Genomic DNA, 18492 nt, shown 5'->3' on the forward strand with positions numbered 1-18492 from the left:
GGCAGAGTGGGATTGGGGCAGAGTGGGATTGGGGCAGAGTGGGATTGGGGCAGAGTGGGATTGGGGAATAGTGGGATTGGGGTATAGTGTGATTAGTGCAGAGTGGGATTGGGGCAGAGTGGGATTGGGGCAGAGTGGGATTGGGGCAGAGTGGGATTGGGAAACAGTGGGAATGGGGCGGAATGGGGCAGAGTGGGATTGGGAAACAGTGGGATTGGGATAGCGTTGGATTGGGGCAGAGTGGGATTGGGGCAGAGTGGGAATGGGACAGAGTGGGAATGGGATAGAGTTAGAATGGGAAACAGTGGGATTGCGAAACAGTGGGATTGGGATTGGGGCAGAGTGGGATTGGGGCAGAGTGGGATTGGGGCAGAGTGGGATTGGGGCAGAGTTGGATTGGGGCAGAATGGGAATGGGGCAGAATGGGATTGGGATACAGTGGGATTGGTGCAGAGTGGGAATGGTGCAGAGTGGGATTGGGATACAGTGGGATTAGAATGGTGGTAATGGGATAGAGTGGGATTGGGATAGAGTGGGAATGGGATAGAGTCAGAATGGGAAAAAGTGGGATTGGGAAACAGTGGGATTGGGATGGAGAAACAGTGGGATTGGGAAACAGTGGGATTGGGGCAGAGTGGGATTGGGGCAGAGTGGGATTGGGGCAGAGTGGGAATGAGGCAGAATGCGATTGGGATACAGTGGGATTGGTGCAGAGTGGGATTGGGATACAGTGGGATTAGAATAGTGGGATTGGGATCGAGTGGGATTGGGTTAGAGTGGGATTGGGATAGAATGGGATTTGGGCAGAGTGGGATTTGGGCAGAGTGGGATAGGGATGGAGTGGGATAGGGATGGAGTGGGATAGGGAAAGAGTGGGATAGGGAAAGATTGGGATAGGGAAAGAGTGGGATAGGGAAAGAGTGGGATTGGGAAAGAGTGGGAATGGGGCAGAGTGTGATTGGGCAGTTTGGGATTGGGTCAGAGTGGGAATGGGTCAGAGTGGGATTGGGGCAGAGTGGTATTGGGGCAGAGTGGGATTAGGGCAGAGTGGGATTAGGGCAGAGTGGGAATGGGATAGAGTGGGAATGGGATAGAGTGGGAATGGGATAGAGTGGGAATGGGAAACAGTGGGATTGGGATAGGGATACATTGGAAATGGGAAACAGTGCGATTGGGGCAGAGTGGGATTGGGATACAGTGGGATTGGGGTATAGTGGGATTCGTGCAGAGTGGGAATGGGGCAGAGTGGGAATGGGGCAGAGTGGGAATGGGGCAGAGTGGCGTTGGGGCAGAGTGGGAATGGGATAGAGTCAGAATGAGAAACAGTGGGATTGGGAAACAGTGGGATTGAGATGGGGAAACAGTGGGATTGGGGCACAGTGGGATTGGGGCACAGTGGGATTGGGACAGAGTGGGATTGGGACAGAGTGGGATTGGGGAAGATTGGGATTGGGGAAGAGTGGGATTGGGATAGAATGGGATTGAGGCAGAGTGGGATTTGGGCAGAGTGGAATTAGGCCAGAGTTGGATAGGGATGGAGTGGGATTGGGATAGGATGGATTTGGGGCAGAGTGGTAATGGGATAGAGTGGGAATGGGGCAGAGTGGGAATGGGGCAGAGTGGGAATGGGGCAGAGTGGGATTGGGAAAGAGTGGGATGGGGCAGAGTGGGATGGGGCAGAGTGGGAATGGGGCAGAGTGGGAATGGGGAAGAGTGGGATTGGGGCAGAGTGGGAATGGGGCAGAGTGGGAATGGGGCAGAGTGTGATTGGGGCAGAGTGTGATTGGGGCAGAGTGTGATTGGGGCAGAGTGTGATTGGGGCAGAGTGGGATTGGAGCAAATTGGTATTGGGATAGAGTGGGAATGCGCCAGAGTGGGATTGGGATAGAGTGGGATTGGGATAGAGTGGGAATGTGGGAATGGGATAGAGTGGGAATGGGATAGAGGGGCATTGGGGCAGAGTGGGATTGGGGCAGAGTGGGAATGGGATAGAGTCAGAATGGGAAACAGTGGGATTGGGAAACAGTGGGATTGGGATACAGTGGGATTGGGGCAGAATGGGGTTTGGATACAGTGGGATTGGGACAGAGTGGGATTGGGACAGAGTGGGATTGGGGAAGATTGGGATTGGGGAAGAGTGGGATTTGGGCAGAGTTGGATAGGGATGGAGTGGGATTGGGATAGAATGGAATTGGGGCAGAGTGGTAATGGGATAGAGTGGGATTGGGATAGAGTGGGAATGGGATAGAGTCAATGGTAAACAGTGGGATTGGGAAACAGTGGGATTGGGATGGGGATAGAGTGGGATTGGGAAACAGTGGGATTGGGGCAGAGTGGGATTGGGGCAGAGTGGGATTGGGGCAGAGTGGGATTGGGGCAGAGTGGGATTGGGAGAGATTGGGATTGGACAGAGTGGGATTGTAGCAAATTGGGATTGGGACCGAGTGGAATTGGGAGAGATTGGGATTGGGGCAGAGTGGGATTTGGATAGAATGGGATTTGGATACAGTGGAATTGGGGCACAGTGGAATTGGGGCACCGTGGGATTGGGGCACAGTGAGATTGGGATAGAGTGGGATTGGGGCAGCGTGGTATTGGGGCAGAGTGAGATTTAAGCAGAGTGGGATTGGGATAGAGACGGAGTGGGGCCCAGTAGGATTGGGATAGAGTGGGATTGGGATAGTGGGATTGGGGAAGAATGAGATTGGGTTAGTGGGAATGGGATAGAGTGGGAATGGGATAGAGTGGGAATGGGAAACAGTGGGATTGGGATAGGGATACAGTGGGAATGGGAAACAGTGGCATTGGGGCAGAGTGGGATTGGGGCAGAGTGGGATTGGGATACAGTGGGATTGGGATACAGTGGTATTGGGGCATAGTGGGATTGGGGCATAGTGGGATTAGTGCAGAGTGGGATTGGGATAGAGTGGGATTGGGATAGAGTGGGATTGGGATAGAGTGGAAATGGGCCAGAGTGGGAATGGGCCAGAGTGGGAATGGGATAGATTGGGATTGGTGCATAGTGGGATTGGGGCATAGTGGGATTGGGGCATAGTGGGAATAGTGCAGATTGGGATTGGGGTATAGTGGGATTAGTGCAGAGTGGGATTGGGGCAGAGTGAGATTGGGATAGAGTGGGATTGGGGCAGAGTGGGATTGGGATAGAGACGGAGTGGGGCCCAGTGGGATTGGGATAGAGTGGGATTTGGACAGTAGGATTGGAGCAGAGTGGGAATGGGATAGAGTGGGATTGGGATAGCGTTGGATTGGGAAACAGTGGGAATGGGAAACAGTGGGATTGGGAAACATTTGGATTGGGATGGGGATAGAGTGGAAATGGGAAACAGTGGGATTGGGGCAGAGTGGGATTGGGTTCGGAGTGGGATTGGGACAGAATGGGATAGGGATACAATGGGATTGGGGCAGAGTGGGAATGGGATACAGTGGGATTAGAATAGTGGGATTGGGTCAGAGTGGGATTGGGATAGCGTTGGATTTGGATAGAGTGGGAATGGGATAGATTGGGAATGGGAAACAGTGGGATTGTTAAACAGTGGGATTGGGATAGAGTTGTATTGGGACAGTGTGGGATTGGGACAGGGTGGGATTGGGCCAGAGTGGGATTGGGCCAGAGTGGGATTAGGGCAGAGTGGTATTGGGATAGCATGGTATTGGGGCAGAGTGAGATTTGTATAGAGTGAGATTTGTATAGAGTGAGATTTGTAGACAGTGGGATTGGGGGACAGTGGGATTGGGGGACAGTGGGATTGGGATAGAGTGGGATTGGGGCAGCGTGGGATTGGGGCAGATTGAGATTGGAGCAGAGTGGGATTGGGGTAGAGACGGAGTGGGGCCCAGTGGGATTGGGATAGAGTGGGAATGGGAAACAGTGGGATTGGGAAACAATGGGATTTGGAAACAATGGGATTGGGATGGGGACACAGTGGGAATGGGAAACAGTGGGATTGGGGCAGTGTGGGATTGGTGCAGAATGGGATTGGGGCAGAGTGGGATTGGGATACAGTGGGATTAGGATAGTGGGATTGGGGCCGACTGGGAATGGGACAGAGTGGGATTGGGATACAGTGGGATTGGGAAACAGTGGGATTGGGAAACAATGGGATTGGGATAGCATTGGATTGTGATAGAGTGGGAATGGGAAACAGTGGGATTGGGATAGAGTTGAATTGGGGCAGAGTGGGAATGGGGCAGAGTGGGAATGGGGCAGAGTGGGAATGGGGCAGAGTGGGAATGGGGCAGAGTGAGATTGGGGCAGAGTGGGATTGGGGCAGAGTGGGATTGGGGCAGAGTGGGATTGGGTTCGGAGTGGGATTGGGACAGAATGGGATAGGGATACAATGGGATTGGGGCAGAGTGGGAATGGGATAGCGTTGGATTTGGATAGAGTGGGAATGGGATAGATTGGGAATGGGAAACAGTGGGATTATTAAACAGTGGGATTGGGATAGAGTTGTATTGGGACAGTGTGGGATTGGGACAGGGTGGGATTGGACCAGAGTGGGATTGGGCCAGAGTGGGATTGGGATAGCATGGTATTGGGGCAGAGTGAGATTTGTATAGAGTGAGATTTGTAGACAGTGGGATTGGGATAGAGTGGGATTGGGGCAGCGTGGGATGGGGGCAGATTGAGATTGGAGCAGAGTGGGATTGGGGTTAGAGACGGAGTGGGGCCCAGTGGGATTGGGATAGAGTGGGATTGGGATAGAGTGGGAATGGGAAACAGTGGGATTGGGAAACAATGGGATTTGGAAACAATGGGATTGGGATGGGGACACAGTGGGAATGGGAAACAGTGGGATTGGGGCAGTGTGGGATTGGTGCAGAATGGGATTGGGGCAGAGTGGGATTGGGATACAGTGGGATTAGGATAGTGGGATTGGGGCCGACTGGGAATGGGACACAGTGGGATTGGGATACAGTGGGATTGGGAAACAGTGGGATTGGGAAACAATGGGATTGGGATAGCATTGGATTGTGATAGAGTGGGAATGGGAAACAGTGGGATTGGGGCAGAGTGGGATTGGGGCAGAGTGGGATTGGGGCAGAGTGGGAATGGGGCAGAGTGGGAATGGGGCAGAGTGAGATTGGGGCAGAGTGGGATTGGGGCAGAGTGGGATTGGGGCAGAGTGGGATTGGGTTCGGAGTGGGATTGGGACAGAATGGGATAGGGATACAATGGGATTGGGGCAGAGTGGGAATGGGATAGCGTTGGATTTGGATAGAGTGGGAATGGGATAGATTGGGAATGGGAAACAGTGGGATTATTAAACAGTGGGATTGGGATAGAGTTGTATTGGGACAGTGTGGGATTGGGACAGGGTGGGATTGGACCAGAGTGGGATTGGGCCAGAGTGGGATTGGGATAGCATGGTATTGGGGCAGAGTGAGATTTGTATAGAGTGAGATTTGTAGACAGTGGGATTGGGATAGAGTGGGATTGGGGCAGCGTGGGATGGGGGCAGATTGAGATTGGAGCAGAGTGGGATTGGGGTTAGAGACGGAGTGGGGCCCAGTGGGATTGGGATAGAGTGGGATTGGGATAGAGTGGGAATGGGAAACAGTGGGATTGGGAAACAATGGGATTTGGAAACAATGGGATTGGGATGGGGACACAGTGGGAATGGGAAACAGTGGGATTGGGGCAGTGTGGGATTGGTGCAGAATGGGATTGGGATACAGTGGGATTAGGATAGTGGGATTGGGGCCGACTGGGAATGGGACAGAGTGGGATTGGGATACAGTGGGATTGGGAAACAGTGGGATTGGGAAACAATGGGATTGGGATAGCATTGGATTGTGATAGAGTGGGAATGGGAAACAGTGGGATTGGGGCAGAGTGGGATTGGGGCAGAGTGGGATTGGGGCAGAGTGGGATTGGGGCAGGGTGGGATTGGGGCAGGGTGGGATTGGGGCAGGGTGGGATTGGGGCAGGGTGGGATTGGGGCAGAGTGGGATTGGGGATAGAGTGGGATGGGGATAGAGTGTGATGGGGATAGAGTGGGAATGGGGCAGAGTGGGAATGGGGCAGGGTGGGATTGGGACCGAGTGGAATTGGGAGAGATTGGGATTGGGGCAGAGTGGGATTGGGGCAGAGTGGGATTTGGATACAGTGGAATTGGGGCAGCGTGGGATTGGGGCAGAGTGAGATTGGGATAGAGTGGGATTGGGGCAGCGTGGGATTGGGGCAGAGTGAGATTGGAGCAGAATGGGATTGGGATAGAGACGGAGTGGTGGATCGTGGGATTGGGGTAGAGTGGGATTGGGATAGAGTGGGATTGGGATAGAGTGGGAATGGGAAACAGTGGGATTGGGATAGGGAAACAGTGGGAATGGGAAACAGTGGGATTGGGGCAGAGTGGGATTGGGGCAGAGTGGGATTGGGATACAGTGGGATTGGGGCATAGTGGGATTAGTGCAGAGTGGGATTGGGCCAGAGTGGGATTGGGCCAGAGTGGGATTGGGCCAGAGTGGGATTGGGATTGATTGGGATTGGGGCAGAGTGGGATTGGGAAACAGTGGGATTGGGATAGCGTTGGATTGGGATAGCGTTGGAATGGGAAACAGTGGGAATGGGAAACAGTGGGATTGTGGCAGAGTGGGATTGTGGTGGGATTGTGGCAGATTGGGATTGTGGCAGATTGGGATTGTGGCAGAGTGGGAATGGGGCAGAGTGGCATTGGGGCAGAGTGGGAATGGGGCAGTGTGGGATTGGGATAGAGTGGGAATGGGGCAGCGTGGGATTGGGATAGATTGGGACTGGGGCAGAGTGGGACTGGGGCAGAGTGGGACTGGGGCAGAGTGGGACTGGGACAGAGTGGCGTGGGATTGGGGCAGAGTGGGAATGGGATAGAATGGGATTGGTGCACAGTGGGATTGGGGCAGAGTGGGAATGGGATAGAATGGGATTGGGAAACAGTGGGATTGGGGCAGAGCGGGATTGGGGCAGAGTGGGAATGGGGCAGAGCGGGATTGGGATGATTGGGGCAGAGTGGGATGGGGGCAGAGTGGGATGGGGGCAGAGTGGGATGGGGATAGAGTAGGAATGAGATAGAATGAGATTGGGAAACAGTGGGATTGGGGCAGCGTGGGATTGGGGTACATTGAGATTGGGGTACTGTGGGATTGGGGTACTGTGGGATTGGGGCAGAGTGGGATTGGGGCAGCGTGGGATTGGGGTACATTGAGATTGGGGCACAGTGGGATTGGGGCACAGTGGGATTGGGGCACTGTGGGATTGGGGCAGAGTGAGAATGGGGCACAGTGAGAATGGGATAGAGTGGGATTAGGATATTGTGGGTTTGGGGCAGATTGGGATTGGAATAGAGTGGCAATGGAGCACAGTGGGATTGGGGCAGAGTGGGATTGAGGCAGAGTGGGATTGGTACAGAGTATGATTGGGATTGGGATAGAGTGGAAATGTTAGATTGGGATTGGGACAGAGTGGGATTGGGACAGAGTGGGCTTGGTACAGAGTGTGATTGCGAATGGGACAGAGTGGGATTGGGACAGAGTGGGATTGGGAAACGGTGGGAATGGGATGGTTCCTTCTATCAGGCATCTCATACTGTGCTCTGGAAACTGTAACTGTCAATGGATTAATGTCTGTCTGTCTCTCTCCATTCCTCTGTTGCCCTGCCTCATACCCATCTCTGCTCCTTGCCTTCCCTCTTCCCCATTTCTCCCTACTCCCTCTCCCCTTCCTCTCTGTCTATACCTCATTATTTTCACCATTTCCTTCCCTCCCTCCTCTCACCCCACACCACCCCCTTTACCCCTCTCATTCTCCCTCTCTCGCTCGGTCTCCCCTCCACTATTCCGCATACTCTCTCTCTTTCCCCTCCTCCCTTCCCCATTCTCTCCCTCCCTCTCCCCCTCCCTTCCCCATTAACGCTCTCTTCCTCAACCCTGTTCTATTCCTTCACATCTCTGCCTGCATCCCTCTATCCTCCTCCCTTTCCCCACATGTCCCCCTCCATCCCTCTGCCCTCCTCTCTTTCCCCACATCTACCCCTCCGCCCTCCTCCCTTTCCCCACATCTCCCACTCTCCCCTCCTCCATTCCCCACATCTCCCACTCTCCCCTCCTCCATTCCCCACATCACCCACTCTCCCCTCCTCCATTCCCCACATCACCCACTCTCCTCTCCTCCATTCCCCACATCTCCCACTCTCCCCTCCTCCATTCCCCACATCGCATCATCTCCCCTCCTCCCTCTCCCCACATCTCCCACTCTCCCCTCCTCCCTCTCCCCACATCGCTCACGCCCCCCCTCTGCCCCTCTCCACCCCACCCTCCACCTGCAGGGCCGGAAGCCAGGATACTTCTCGTTCTTGGACCCCTTTTCCCCCGCGGTCTGGCTCTTCATGCTCCTGGCATACCTCGCCGTCAGCTGTGTGCTGTTCCTGGCAGCCAGGTAAGCACTGCAGCCCTTCACCGGCTCCCAACTGAAGGGCAGAGGGAGCAAGGCTCTCCCAGTCACTGCCTCCATATGACAGAGCAGAAACACTGTCAGCACTCCGGGGGTTAATGGGGCTCACCCTGTCGTGCTCAGTGACCGAGAACAGACTCGCCCCCTCAGCACTCCAGGGGTTAATGGCATTCGAGCTCCTTGCGACTGAGGGGCTGAAAGGCCTCCTCCTTTTCCGATGTCGCTGGGATCCGGGTTGAGGGATTCCGTTCCCTCGGGATCTGGATTCGGGGATTATCGTTCCTTCTCAAATAAAAGCAGGAAGTACTGCAAGCACTCAGCAGGTCGGGCAACGCCTGTGGAGAGGGAGGCAGAGTTAACATTACAGGTCAATGGCCGTCCGTCACAACTGGGTACGGTTAGAGACGCAAGGGGTTTTAAGCAAGTGCCGAGGCAGGGAAAGGGGGCGACGGGAGGAACGACCAAAAGGTCGGTGATCGGGTGGAGGGCAGGGGTGACGAGAAAACAAAAACCGACGAGGGTTGCGAGGCGAATGGGGGCGTTAATGGGACGAGTAAAGAAACCAGAGGTGGGTCCAGAGTGGGTGTAAGTGACGACAGGCAGAATCACTACCAGCAAATGCAGTCTGAATAAATGGGAGTGCTAACTATGATCAAGTCCCTCCCACAATCGGCACTCAGGGACCCAGTTCCCTCACGATCCCGATTAAGAGATGTCGGGGCCGAAAATACTTCTTTTTTTAAGAGCCGTAACTGCCTCAAGGAGGCTGCCCCAGATCGGTAAAAACTCTCTGCCGAGTCAGCGCGGGGTAAAGGCCTTTTTCTGAGATTGCCCTCCCTGGCCTGGGTTTTCCAGCGGCAATCACTACCGCTCCCCCGTCCTGTCGGGCACGCGTGGACCCCCCTCCCCCACTAATCGGCCGACGGCCCGGCTTGGGCCGACGGTGGTGCCCCCCCCCCACCCTGGGTTCGGCCGGGCCGCCAACAGGCAGCTCGACACCCACCGCCCCCCCCCCCCCCCTCTCTTGGGTGCCAGGCCTTTGTCCCGGCCCAAGCCCTCCCTCGTGGCCCATACACAGCCCACATAGCTCGCAGTGGCCCTCCCTGTTCAAGTGAAGTCATCAGCGACACGACCTGCTTGGGAAAAAACATTCCCAGTTTCGGCGGACTCTCCGTCCCAATCCACCTCAAAGGTCGGTGAGTGCGCCCCTTTTGGGGTGGGGCTGAATTTCAGCTCCGGATTGCCCTCAGGATCTAGATTGAGAGGTGCAGTTCCCTCGAAATCTGGATTAAGATTACACGGGATTACATCAGATAAACAGCTCAGAAACAGGCCATTCGGCCCAACCAGTCCATGCTGGCGTTTAAGCTCCTCGCGAGGCCCCTCCCATCTTTCCTCATCCAAATCTATCAGCACAACCCTCTATTCCCTTCTCCCTCATAGGCTTGTCTGGCCTCCTCTTAAATGCATCGATACTATTCGCCTCAACCCCTCCCTGTGGCAGCGAGTTCCACATTCTCACCACTCTCTGGGTAAAGAAGTTTCTTCTGAATTCCCTATTGGATTTCTTGGTGACGATCTTATATTGATGGCCTCCAGTTATGCTCTTCCCCACAAGTGGAAACATTCTCTCTGTATCCACTCTATCAAAGTCTTTCATTATTTTAAAGACCTCTTTAAAGACCTCTAGGTTGCCTCTATTAGATGTAGCTCCCTCATTGATCTGGATTAAGAGATGCAGTTCCATCACAATCCGGGTTCAGGGACCCAGTTCTCTCAGGATCTGGATTAAGAGATGCAGTTCCATCACAATCTGGGTTCAGGGACCCAGTTCTCTCAGGATCTGGATTAAGAGATGCAGTTCCATCACAATCCGGGTTCAGGGACCCAGTTCTCTCAGGATCTGGATTAAGAGATGCAGTTCCATCACAATCTGGGTTCAGGGACCCAGTTCTCTCAGGATCTGGATTAAGAGATGCAGTTCCATCACAATCCGGGTTCAGGGACCCAGTTCTCTCAGGATCTGGATTGAGAGATGTAGCTCCCTCAGGATCTGGATTAAGAGATGTAGTTTCATCACAATCTGGGTTCAGGGACCCACTTCTCTCAGGATCTGGATTAAGAGATGCAGTTCCATCACAATCCGGGTTCAGGGACCCAGTTCTCTCAGGATCTGGATTGAGAGATGTAGCTCCCTCAGGATCTGGATTAAGAGATGTAGTTTCATCACAATCTGGGTTCAGGGACCCAGTTCTCTCAGGATCTGGATTAAGAGATGCAGTTCCATCACAATCCGGGTTCAGGGACCCAGTTCTCTCAGGATCTGGATTAAGAGATGTAGCTCCTTCAGGATCTGGATTAAGAGATGCAGTCACCTCAAGCTGCAGGCAGCTCCATGGTTGTTTCACTTAGGACTCTAATGAACTGTTTTCTGCTCTTCGGTGAGATTAGAAACTGTTCCCAGTGCCCTGCACTCCTGAAGTGGGCTCCCATCGCCGTGGCCTACTATCTGGGAGTACTCCTGCTGGCTAGTTTCACGGTGAGACTGCCTCGCAGCCACGTCTGTCTCTCTCTCTGCTGAAGCAGGACTGCTGGCGTCGGATTCCGCTGCCCCCGACCATTGAGAACTGGAGGCTGTGAGCCCGAGGGGTATTCGCGCCGGGAGTGAGCGATTAGTGCGGCCTGGGACAGTGAACTGCGTTGAGGCCCCTGGGCTCGGGACCATTCTGTGACCCAGGCCGTGTTGAAGTCCTGTACGTCTGTGTTTGGGCGGGACTCCCCGAGCAGCTCTTGCTCGCCGCCTCCCGATCAAGGTGTTGAAACAGTGGGCCTCTTCCTCCTCTCCTGGAGACCTGGTTGCAGACAGACAGACAGACAGCACCTCCTTCCACCAGGCTCACAGCTCTCAAGTGGCTAAGCCACTCCCACAACAGCTCTACAAATATTTTAAAGTTGAACAGTAAATCAAGTTTCCCCTGATTAAAAGCGGGCGGGGGGGGGAGGGGGGGCACTAAAACTGACAAAATAAACCAATTAAGCTTTGGGACTCCCCGTGTATCTGCTGAGTGAGGTTGTCCCACACGCGGGTCGAGATTTGCGGGTTCCAGTACAACAATCACTAAACGCTGGCAAACAGGCACAACAAAATAATTTAACCAGGCTGAGGGAATGTTGGCCCTTACCTCGAGGACGGGAGTACGCCAGGGTGAAAGTTGTGTCACGGCTGTACAGAGCTCTGGTTTGACCGCATCTGGAGCCACTGCGTTCACTTCTGGGCACCGCAGCTGGGGAAGGAGATCGGCCTCGGAGGGGGCGTGCCGCAGATTCACCAGACCGATACCCTGGGGCTGAAAGGGTTAAATAACATGGACAGACTGGGCTTGCGTTCCTCAAATATTAAGGGGTGATCTAACTCAGGTGTTTAAAGGCGTTGAAAGGGTGGATAGAGAGAAACATAGCAATCTGGTCGTGTGGGGCCCCTTGGGGAAGAGTGACCATAATAGAAACATAGAAACATAGAAAATAGGTGCAGGAGTAGGCCGTTCGGCCCTTCTAGCCTGCACCGCCATTCAATGAGTTCATGGCTGAACATGCAACTTCAGTTCCCCATTCCTGCTTTCTCACCATACCCCTTGATCCCCCGAGTAGTAAGGACTACATCGAACTCCTTTTTGAATATATTTAGTGAATTGGCCTCAACAACTTTCTGTGGTAGAGAATTCCACAGGTTCACCACTCTGGGTGAAGAAGTTTCTCCTCATCTCGGTCCTAAATGGCTTACCCCTTATCCTTAGGCTGTGACCCCTGGTTCTGGACTTCCCCAACATCGGGAACATTCTTCCTGCATCTAACCTGTCTAAAACCGTCAGAATTTTAAATGTTTCTATGAGATCCCCTCTCATTCTTCTGAACTCCAGTGAATACAAGCCCAGTTGATCCAGTCTGTCTTGATATGTCAGTCCTGCCATCTCTGGAATCAGTCTGGTGAACCTTCGCTGCACTCCCTCAATAGCAAGAATGTCCTTCCTCAAGTTAGGAGACCAAAACTGTACACAATACTCCAGGTGTGGCCTCACCAAGGCCCTGTACAACTGTAGTAACACCTCCCTGCCCCTGTACTCAAATCCCCTCGCTATGAAGGCCAACATGCCATTTGCTTTCTTAACCGCCTGCTGTAGCTGCATGCCAAACTTCAATGACTGATGTACCATGACACCCAGGTCTTGTTGCACCTCCCCTTTTCCTAATCAATCACCATTCAGATAATAGTCTGTCTCTCTGTTTTTACCACCAAAGTGGATAACCTCACATTTATCCACATTATACTTCATCTGCCATGCATTTGCCCACTCACCTAACCTATCCAAGTCACTCTGCAGCCTCATAGCATCCTCCTCGCAGCTCACACTGCCACCCAACTTAGTATTATCCACAAATTTGGAGATACTACATTTAATTCCCTCGTCCAAATCATGAATGTACAATGTAAATCAAGGGGTATGGTGAGAAAGCAGGAATGGGGTACTGAAGTTGCATGTTCAGCCATGAACTCATTGAATGGCGGTGCAGGCTAGAAGGGCCGAATGGCCCACTCCTGCACCTATTTTCTATGTTTCTATGTTTCTATGTAAACAGCTGGGGCCCCAGCAGAGAACTATTTCCTCTGGTGGGGGGAGTCCAGAGCAAGGGGTCATAACCTTAAAATTAGGCTAGGCTGTTCAGGAACCATTTCTTCACACAAAGGCTAGTGGGAATCTGGAACTCTCCCCCCAAAAAAAACTGCTGAGGCTGCGGGCGGGTTCAATTGAATATGTCAAAACAAAAGATTGATAGGTATTTGTTGGGTATGGGTCTTAAGGGAGATGGAATCAAGGCAGGTGGATGGAGTTAAGATACAGATCAGCCATCATCATCATAGGCAGTCCCTCGAAGGGATGAGTTCACAGGTGTTTCAACGAAGGACCTAATATTCCAGGTCCCGAACTGCATCCTGAAGGGTGGAAGATGCCTGTGCGTGGATTTTTTTAACGTGGGGTGGCTGTTGCACACCAGCCACCACACGGGCTTGACAGAGCCAGGTCTTGGTCCAGTGGCAAGGATTACCCAAGACAACTGGAGAGCAGCTCTGCTGTACGGACCGAGTGCGAGACATATCGCAGTGTGGGCTGGCCCATGCTGCCCCTGGGCCCTCGCCTCTTCTGGGCCCCAAACTCACGCCTCTCCTCTACGAACTCTTGCCGCTCCTTCGTCCCTCCTGCTGTACCTGCCCGCACTGCAATCAGCGACCTGGCTTCGCTGCCGTCGCCCTCCTGCAGTAGCACACGCTGCTCCCTGCAGTGGAATGTCACCGCAAGCTGCTCCCTCCGATGGCCCCGGCCTGCTGATGGTCTGGCAGGCGTGGACCGTGCCGATTTCCAGGCTGGGCCACCGCATGCTGCTCCCTCCATGATCAGCCATGATGTAAATGAAGGGCGCAACAGGCCTGAGGGGCTGAATGACCTCCTCCTGTTGCTACGTTCCCTCAGTGCGCGTGTTGGGAGCATGTCCGAGGCTGTTCCAACTTTCATCGTGCCTTCTCTCCTTTTCTCTGCAAGAATGAGTCCTTACGAATGGTACAACCCCCATCCGTGCCTGCGGGAACGCATGGACATCCTGGAGAATCAGTACACCCTGGGGAACAGCCTCTGGTTCCCGGTCGGAGGCTTCATGCAGCAAGGCTCGGAGATCATGCCCCGTGCCCTCTCCACGCGCTGTGTCAGCGGAGTCTGGTGAGTTCGTGCAGGTTTGAGCCACCGAGAAGGATAGCCTCACCATGCCGGCAAACATCCCATTAAATACATTAACACCGAGACAGTGTCTCCTCATCACACGCTTTATTAACATGATGTAAGTACAGAGAGATAAGGGATGGGCTGTCTGGAGAAATGTATTCTATAGATTGGGGCACTTTGGTCCAATTGGAGTCGATAGATTGGGGCACTTTGGTCCAATTGGACTCTATAGATTGGGGCACTTTGGTCCAATTGGATGCTGTAGATTGGAGCATTTTCGTCCAATTAGACTCTATAGATTGGGGCACTTTGGTCTAATTGGACTCTATAGATTGGGGCACTTTGGTCTAATTGGACTCTGTAGACTGGGGACACTTTGGTCTAATTAGACTCTATAGATTGGGGCACTTTGGTCCAATTAGACTCTATAGATTGGGGCACTTTGGTCTAAATGGACTCTATAGACTGGGGGCACTTTGGTCCAATTAGATTCTATAGATTGGGACACTTTGGTCCAATTGGATGCTGTAGATTGGAGCATTTTGATCCAATTAGACTCTATAGATTGGGGCACTTTGGTCCAATTGGACTCGATTGGGGGCACTTTGGTCCAATTGGACGTTGTAGATTGGGGCACTTTAGTCCAATTGGACTCTATAGATTGGGGCACTTTGGTCCAATTGGATTCTATAGACTGGGGGCACTTTGGTCCAATTGGACTCGATTGATTGGGGAACTTTGGTCCAATTGGATTCTATAGACTGGGGGCACTTTGGTCCAATTGGACTCGATAGATTGGGTCACTTTGGCCCAATTGGACTTGATAGATTGGGGCACTTTGGTCCAATTGGACTTGATAGATTGGGGCACTTTGGTCCAATTGGACTCTATAGATTGGGGCACTTTGGTCCAATTGGATTCTATAGATTGGGGCACTTTGGTCCAATTGGATTCTATAGATTGGGGCACTTTGGTCCAATTGGACTTGATAGATTGGGACACTTTGGTCCAATTGGACTCGATAGATTGGGGCACTTTGGTCCAATTGGACTCTATAGATTGGGGCACTTTGGTCCAATTGGATTCTATCGACTGGAGGCACTTTGGTCCAATTGGACTCGATTGATTGGGGCACTTTGATCCAATTGGACGCTGTAGATTGGGGCACTTTGGTCCAATTGGATTCTATAGATTGGGGCACTTTGGTCCAATTGGACGTTGTAGATTGGGGCACTTTAGTCCAATTGGACGCTGTAGATTGAGGCACTTTGGTCCATTGGAGTCTATAGATTGGGGCAGTTTGGTCCAATTGGACTCTATAGATTGGGGCACTTTGGTCCAATTGGATTCTATAGATTGGGGCACTTTGGTCCAATTGGACGCTCTATATTGGGGCACTTTGGTCCAATTGGACGCTGTAGATTGGGGCACTTTGGTCCAATTGGACGCTGTAGATTAGGGCACTTTGGTCCAATTGGACACTGTAGATTGGGGCATTTTGGTCCAATTGGATGCTGTAGATTGGAGCATTTTCGTCCAATTAGACTCTATAGATTGGGGCACTTTGGTCTAATTGGACTCTATAGATTGGGGCACTTTGGTCTAATTGGACTCTGTAGACTGGGGACACTTTGGTCTAATTAGACTCTATAGATTGGGGCACTTTGGTCCAATTAGACTCTATAGATTGGGGCACTTTGGTCTAAATGGACTCTATAGACTGGGGGCACTTTGGTCCAATTAGATTCTATAGATTGGGACACTTTGGTCCAATTGGATGCTGTAGATTGGAGCATTTTGATCCAATTAGACTCTATAGATTGGGGCACTTTGGTCCAATTGGACTCGATTGGGGGCACTTTGGTCCAATTGGACGTTGTAGATTGGGGCACTTTAGTCCAATTGGACTCTATAGATTGGGGCACTTTGGTCCAATTGGATTCTATAGACTGGGGGCACTTTGGTCCAATTGGACTCGATTGATTGGGGAACTTTGGTCCAATTGGATTCTATAGACTGGGGGCACTTTGGTCCAATTGGACTCGATAGATTGGGTCACTTTGGCCCAATTGGACTTGATAGATTGGGGCACTTTGGTCCAATTGGACTTGATAGATTGGGGCACTTTGGTCCAATTGGACTCTATAGATTGGGGCACTTTGGTCCAATTGGATTCTATAGATTGGGGCACTTTGGTCCAATTGGATTCTATAGATTGGGGCACTTTGGTCCAATTGGACTCTATAGATTGGGGCACTTTGGTCCAATTGGACTCTATAGATTGGGGCACTTTGGTCCAATTGGATTCTATCGACTGGAGGCACTTTGGTCCAATTGGACTCGATTGATTGGGGCACTTTGGTCCAATTGGACTCTATAGATTGGGATACTTTGGTCCAATTGGATTCTATAGACTGGGGGCACTTTGGTCCAATTGGACTCGATAGATTGAGGCACTTTGGTCCAATTGGATGCTGTAGATTGGAGCATTTTGATCCAATTAGACTCTATAGATTGGGGCACTTTGGTCCAATTGGACTCGATTGGGGGCACTTTGGTCCAATTGGACGTTGTAGATTGGGGCACTTTAGTCCAATTGGACTCTATAGATTGGGGCACTTTGGTCCAATTGGATTCTATAGACTGGGGGCACTTTGGTCCAATTGGACTCGATTGATTGGGGAACTTTGGTCCAATTGGATTCTATAGACTGGGGGCACTTTGGTCCAATTGGACTCGATAGATTGGGGCACTTTGGTCCAATTGGACGTTGTAGATTGGGGCACTTTAGTCCAATTGGACGCTGTAGATTGAGGCACTTTGGTCCATTGGAGTCTATAGATTGGGGCAGTTTGGTCCAATTGGACTCTATAGATTGGGGCACTTTGGTCCAATTGGATTCTATAGATTGGGGCACTTTGGTCCAATTGGACGCTCTATATTGGGGCACTTTGGTCCAATTGGACGCTGTAGATTGGGGCACTTTGGTCCAATTGGATTCTATAGATTGGGGCACTTTGGTCCAATTGGACGTTGTAGATTGGGGCACTTTAGTCCAATTGGACGCTGTAGATTGAGGCACTTTGGTCCATTGGAGTCTATAGATTGGGGCAGTTTGGTCCAATTGGACTCTATAGATTGGGGCACTTTGGTCCAATTGGATTCTATAGACTGGGGGCACTTTGGTCCAATTGGACGCTCTATATTGGGGCACTTTGGTCCAATTGGACGCTGTAGATTGGGGCACTTTGGTCCAATTGGACGCTGTAGATTAGGGCACTTTGGTCCAATTGGACACTGTAGATTGGGGCATTTTGGTCCAATTGGACGCTGTAGATTGGGGCACTTTGGTCCAATTAGACTCTATAGATTGGGGCACTTTGGTCCAATTGGACACTGTAGATTGGGGCACTTTGGTCCAATTGGATTCTATAGACTGGGGGCACTTTGGTCCAATTGGACTCGATTGATTGGGGCACTTTGGTCCAATTAGATTCTATAGACTGGGGGCACTTTGGTCCAATTGGACTCGATAGATTGGGTCACTTTGGCCCAATTGGACTTGATAGATTGGGGCACTTTGGTCCAATTGGACTTGATAGATTGGGGCACTTTGGTCCAATTGGACTCTATAGATTGGGGCACTTTGGTCCAATTGGATTCTATAGATTGGGGCACTTTGGTCCAATTGGATTCTATAGATTGGGGCACTTTGGTCCAATTGGACTTGATAGATTGGGACACTTTGGTCCAATTGGACTCGATAGATTGGGGCACTTTGGTCCAATTGGACTCTATAGATTGGGGCACTTTGGTCCAATTGGATTCTATCGACTGGAGGCACTTTGGTCCAATTGGACTCGATTGATTGGGGCACTTTGGTCCAATTGGACTTGATAGATTGGGGCACTTTGGTCCAATTGGACTCTATAGATTGGGGCACTTTGGTCCAATTGGACTCTATAGATTGGGATACTTTGGTCCAATTGGATTCTATAGACTGGGGGCACTTTGGTCCAATTGGACTCGATAGATTGGGGCACTTTGGTCCAATTGGATTCTATAGATTGAGGCACTTTGTCCAATTGGACTCGATAGATTGTGGCACTTTGGTCCAATTGGACTCGATTGATTGGGGCACTTTGGTCCAATTGGACGCTGTATATTGGGGCACTTTGGTCCAATTGGACGCTGTTGATTGGGGCACTTTGGTCCAATTGGACGCTGTAGATTAGGGCACTTTGGTCCAATTGGACACTGTAGATTGGGGCA

The 18492-nt window shown here is 51.8% G+C and overlaps 1 protein-coding gene across 1 annotated transcript in view; it reads left to right on the forward strand.

Moving 5' to 3' along the window:
• LOC139240764 (glutamate receptor ionotropic, kainate 5-like) overlaps window positions 1–18492 on the forward strand; it is a 215659-nt gene that overhangs the window by 177781 nt on the left and 19386 nt on the right. The window contains exons 15-16 of the mRNA XM_070869243.1: window positions 8325–8434; window positions 14044–14217. Of these exons, the coding sequence (XP_070725344.1) occupies window positions 8325–8434; window positions 14044–14217 (284 nt within the window). The remainder of the gene's footprint in view (window positions 1–8324; window positions 8435–14043; window positions 14218–18492) is intronic.

This window comes from Pristiophorus japonicus, chromosome X (genome assembly GCF_044704955.1).
Source record: "Pristiophorus japonicus isolate sPriJap1 chromosome X, sPriJap1.hap1, whole genome shotgun sequence".
Taxonomy (NCBI): domain Eukaryota; kingdom Metazoa; phylum Chordata; class Chondrichthyes; family Pristiophoridae; genus Pristiophorus; species Pristiophorus japonicus.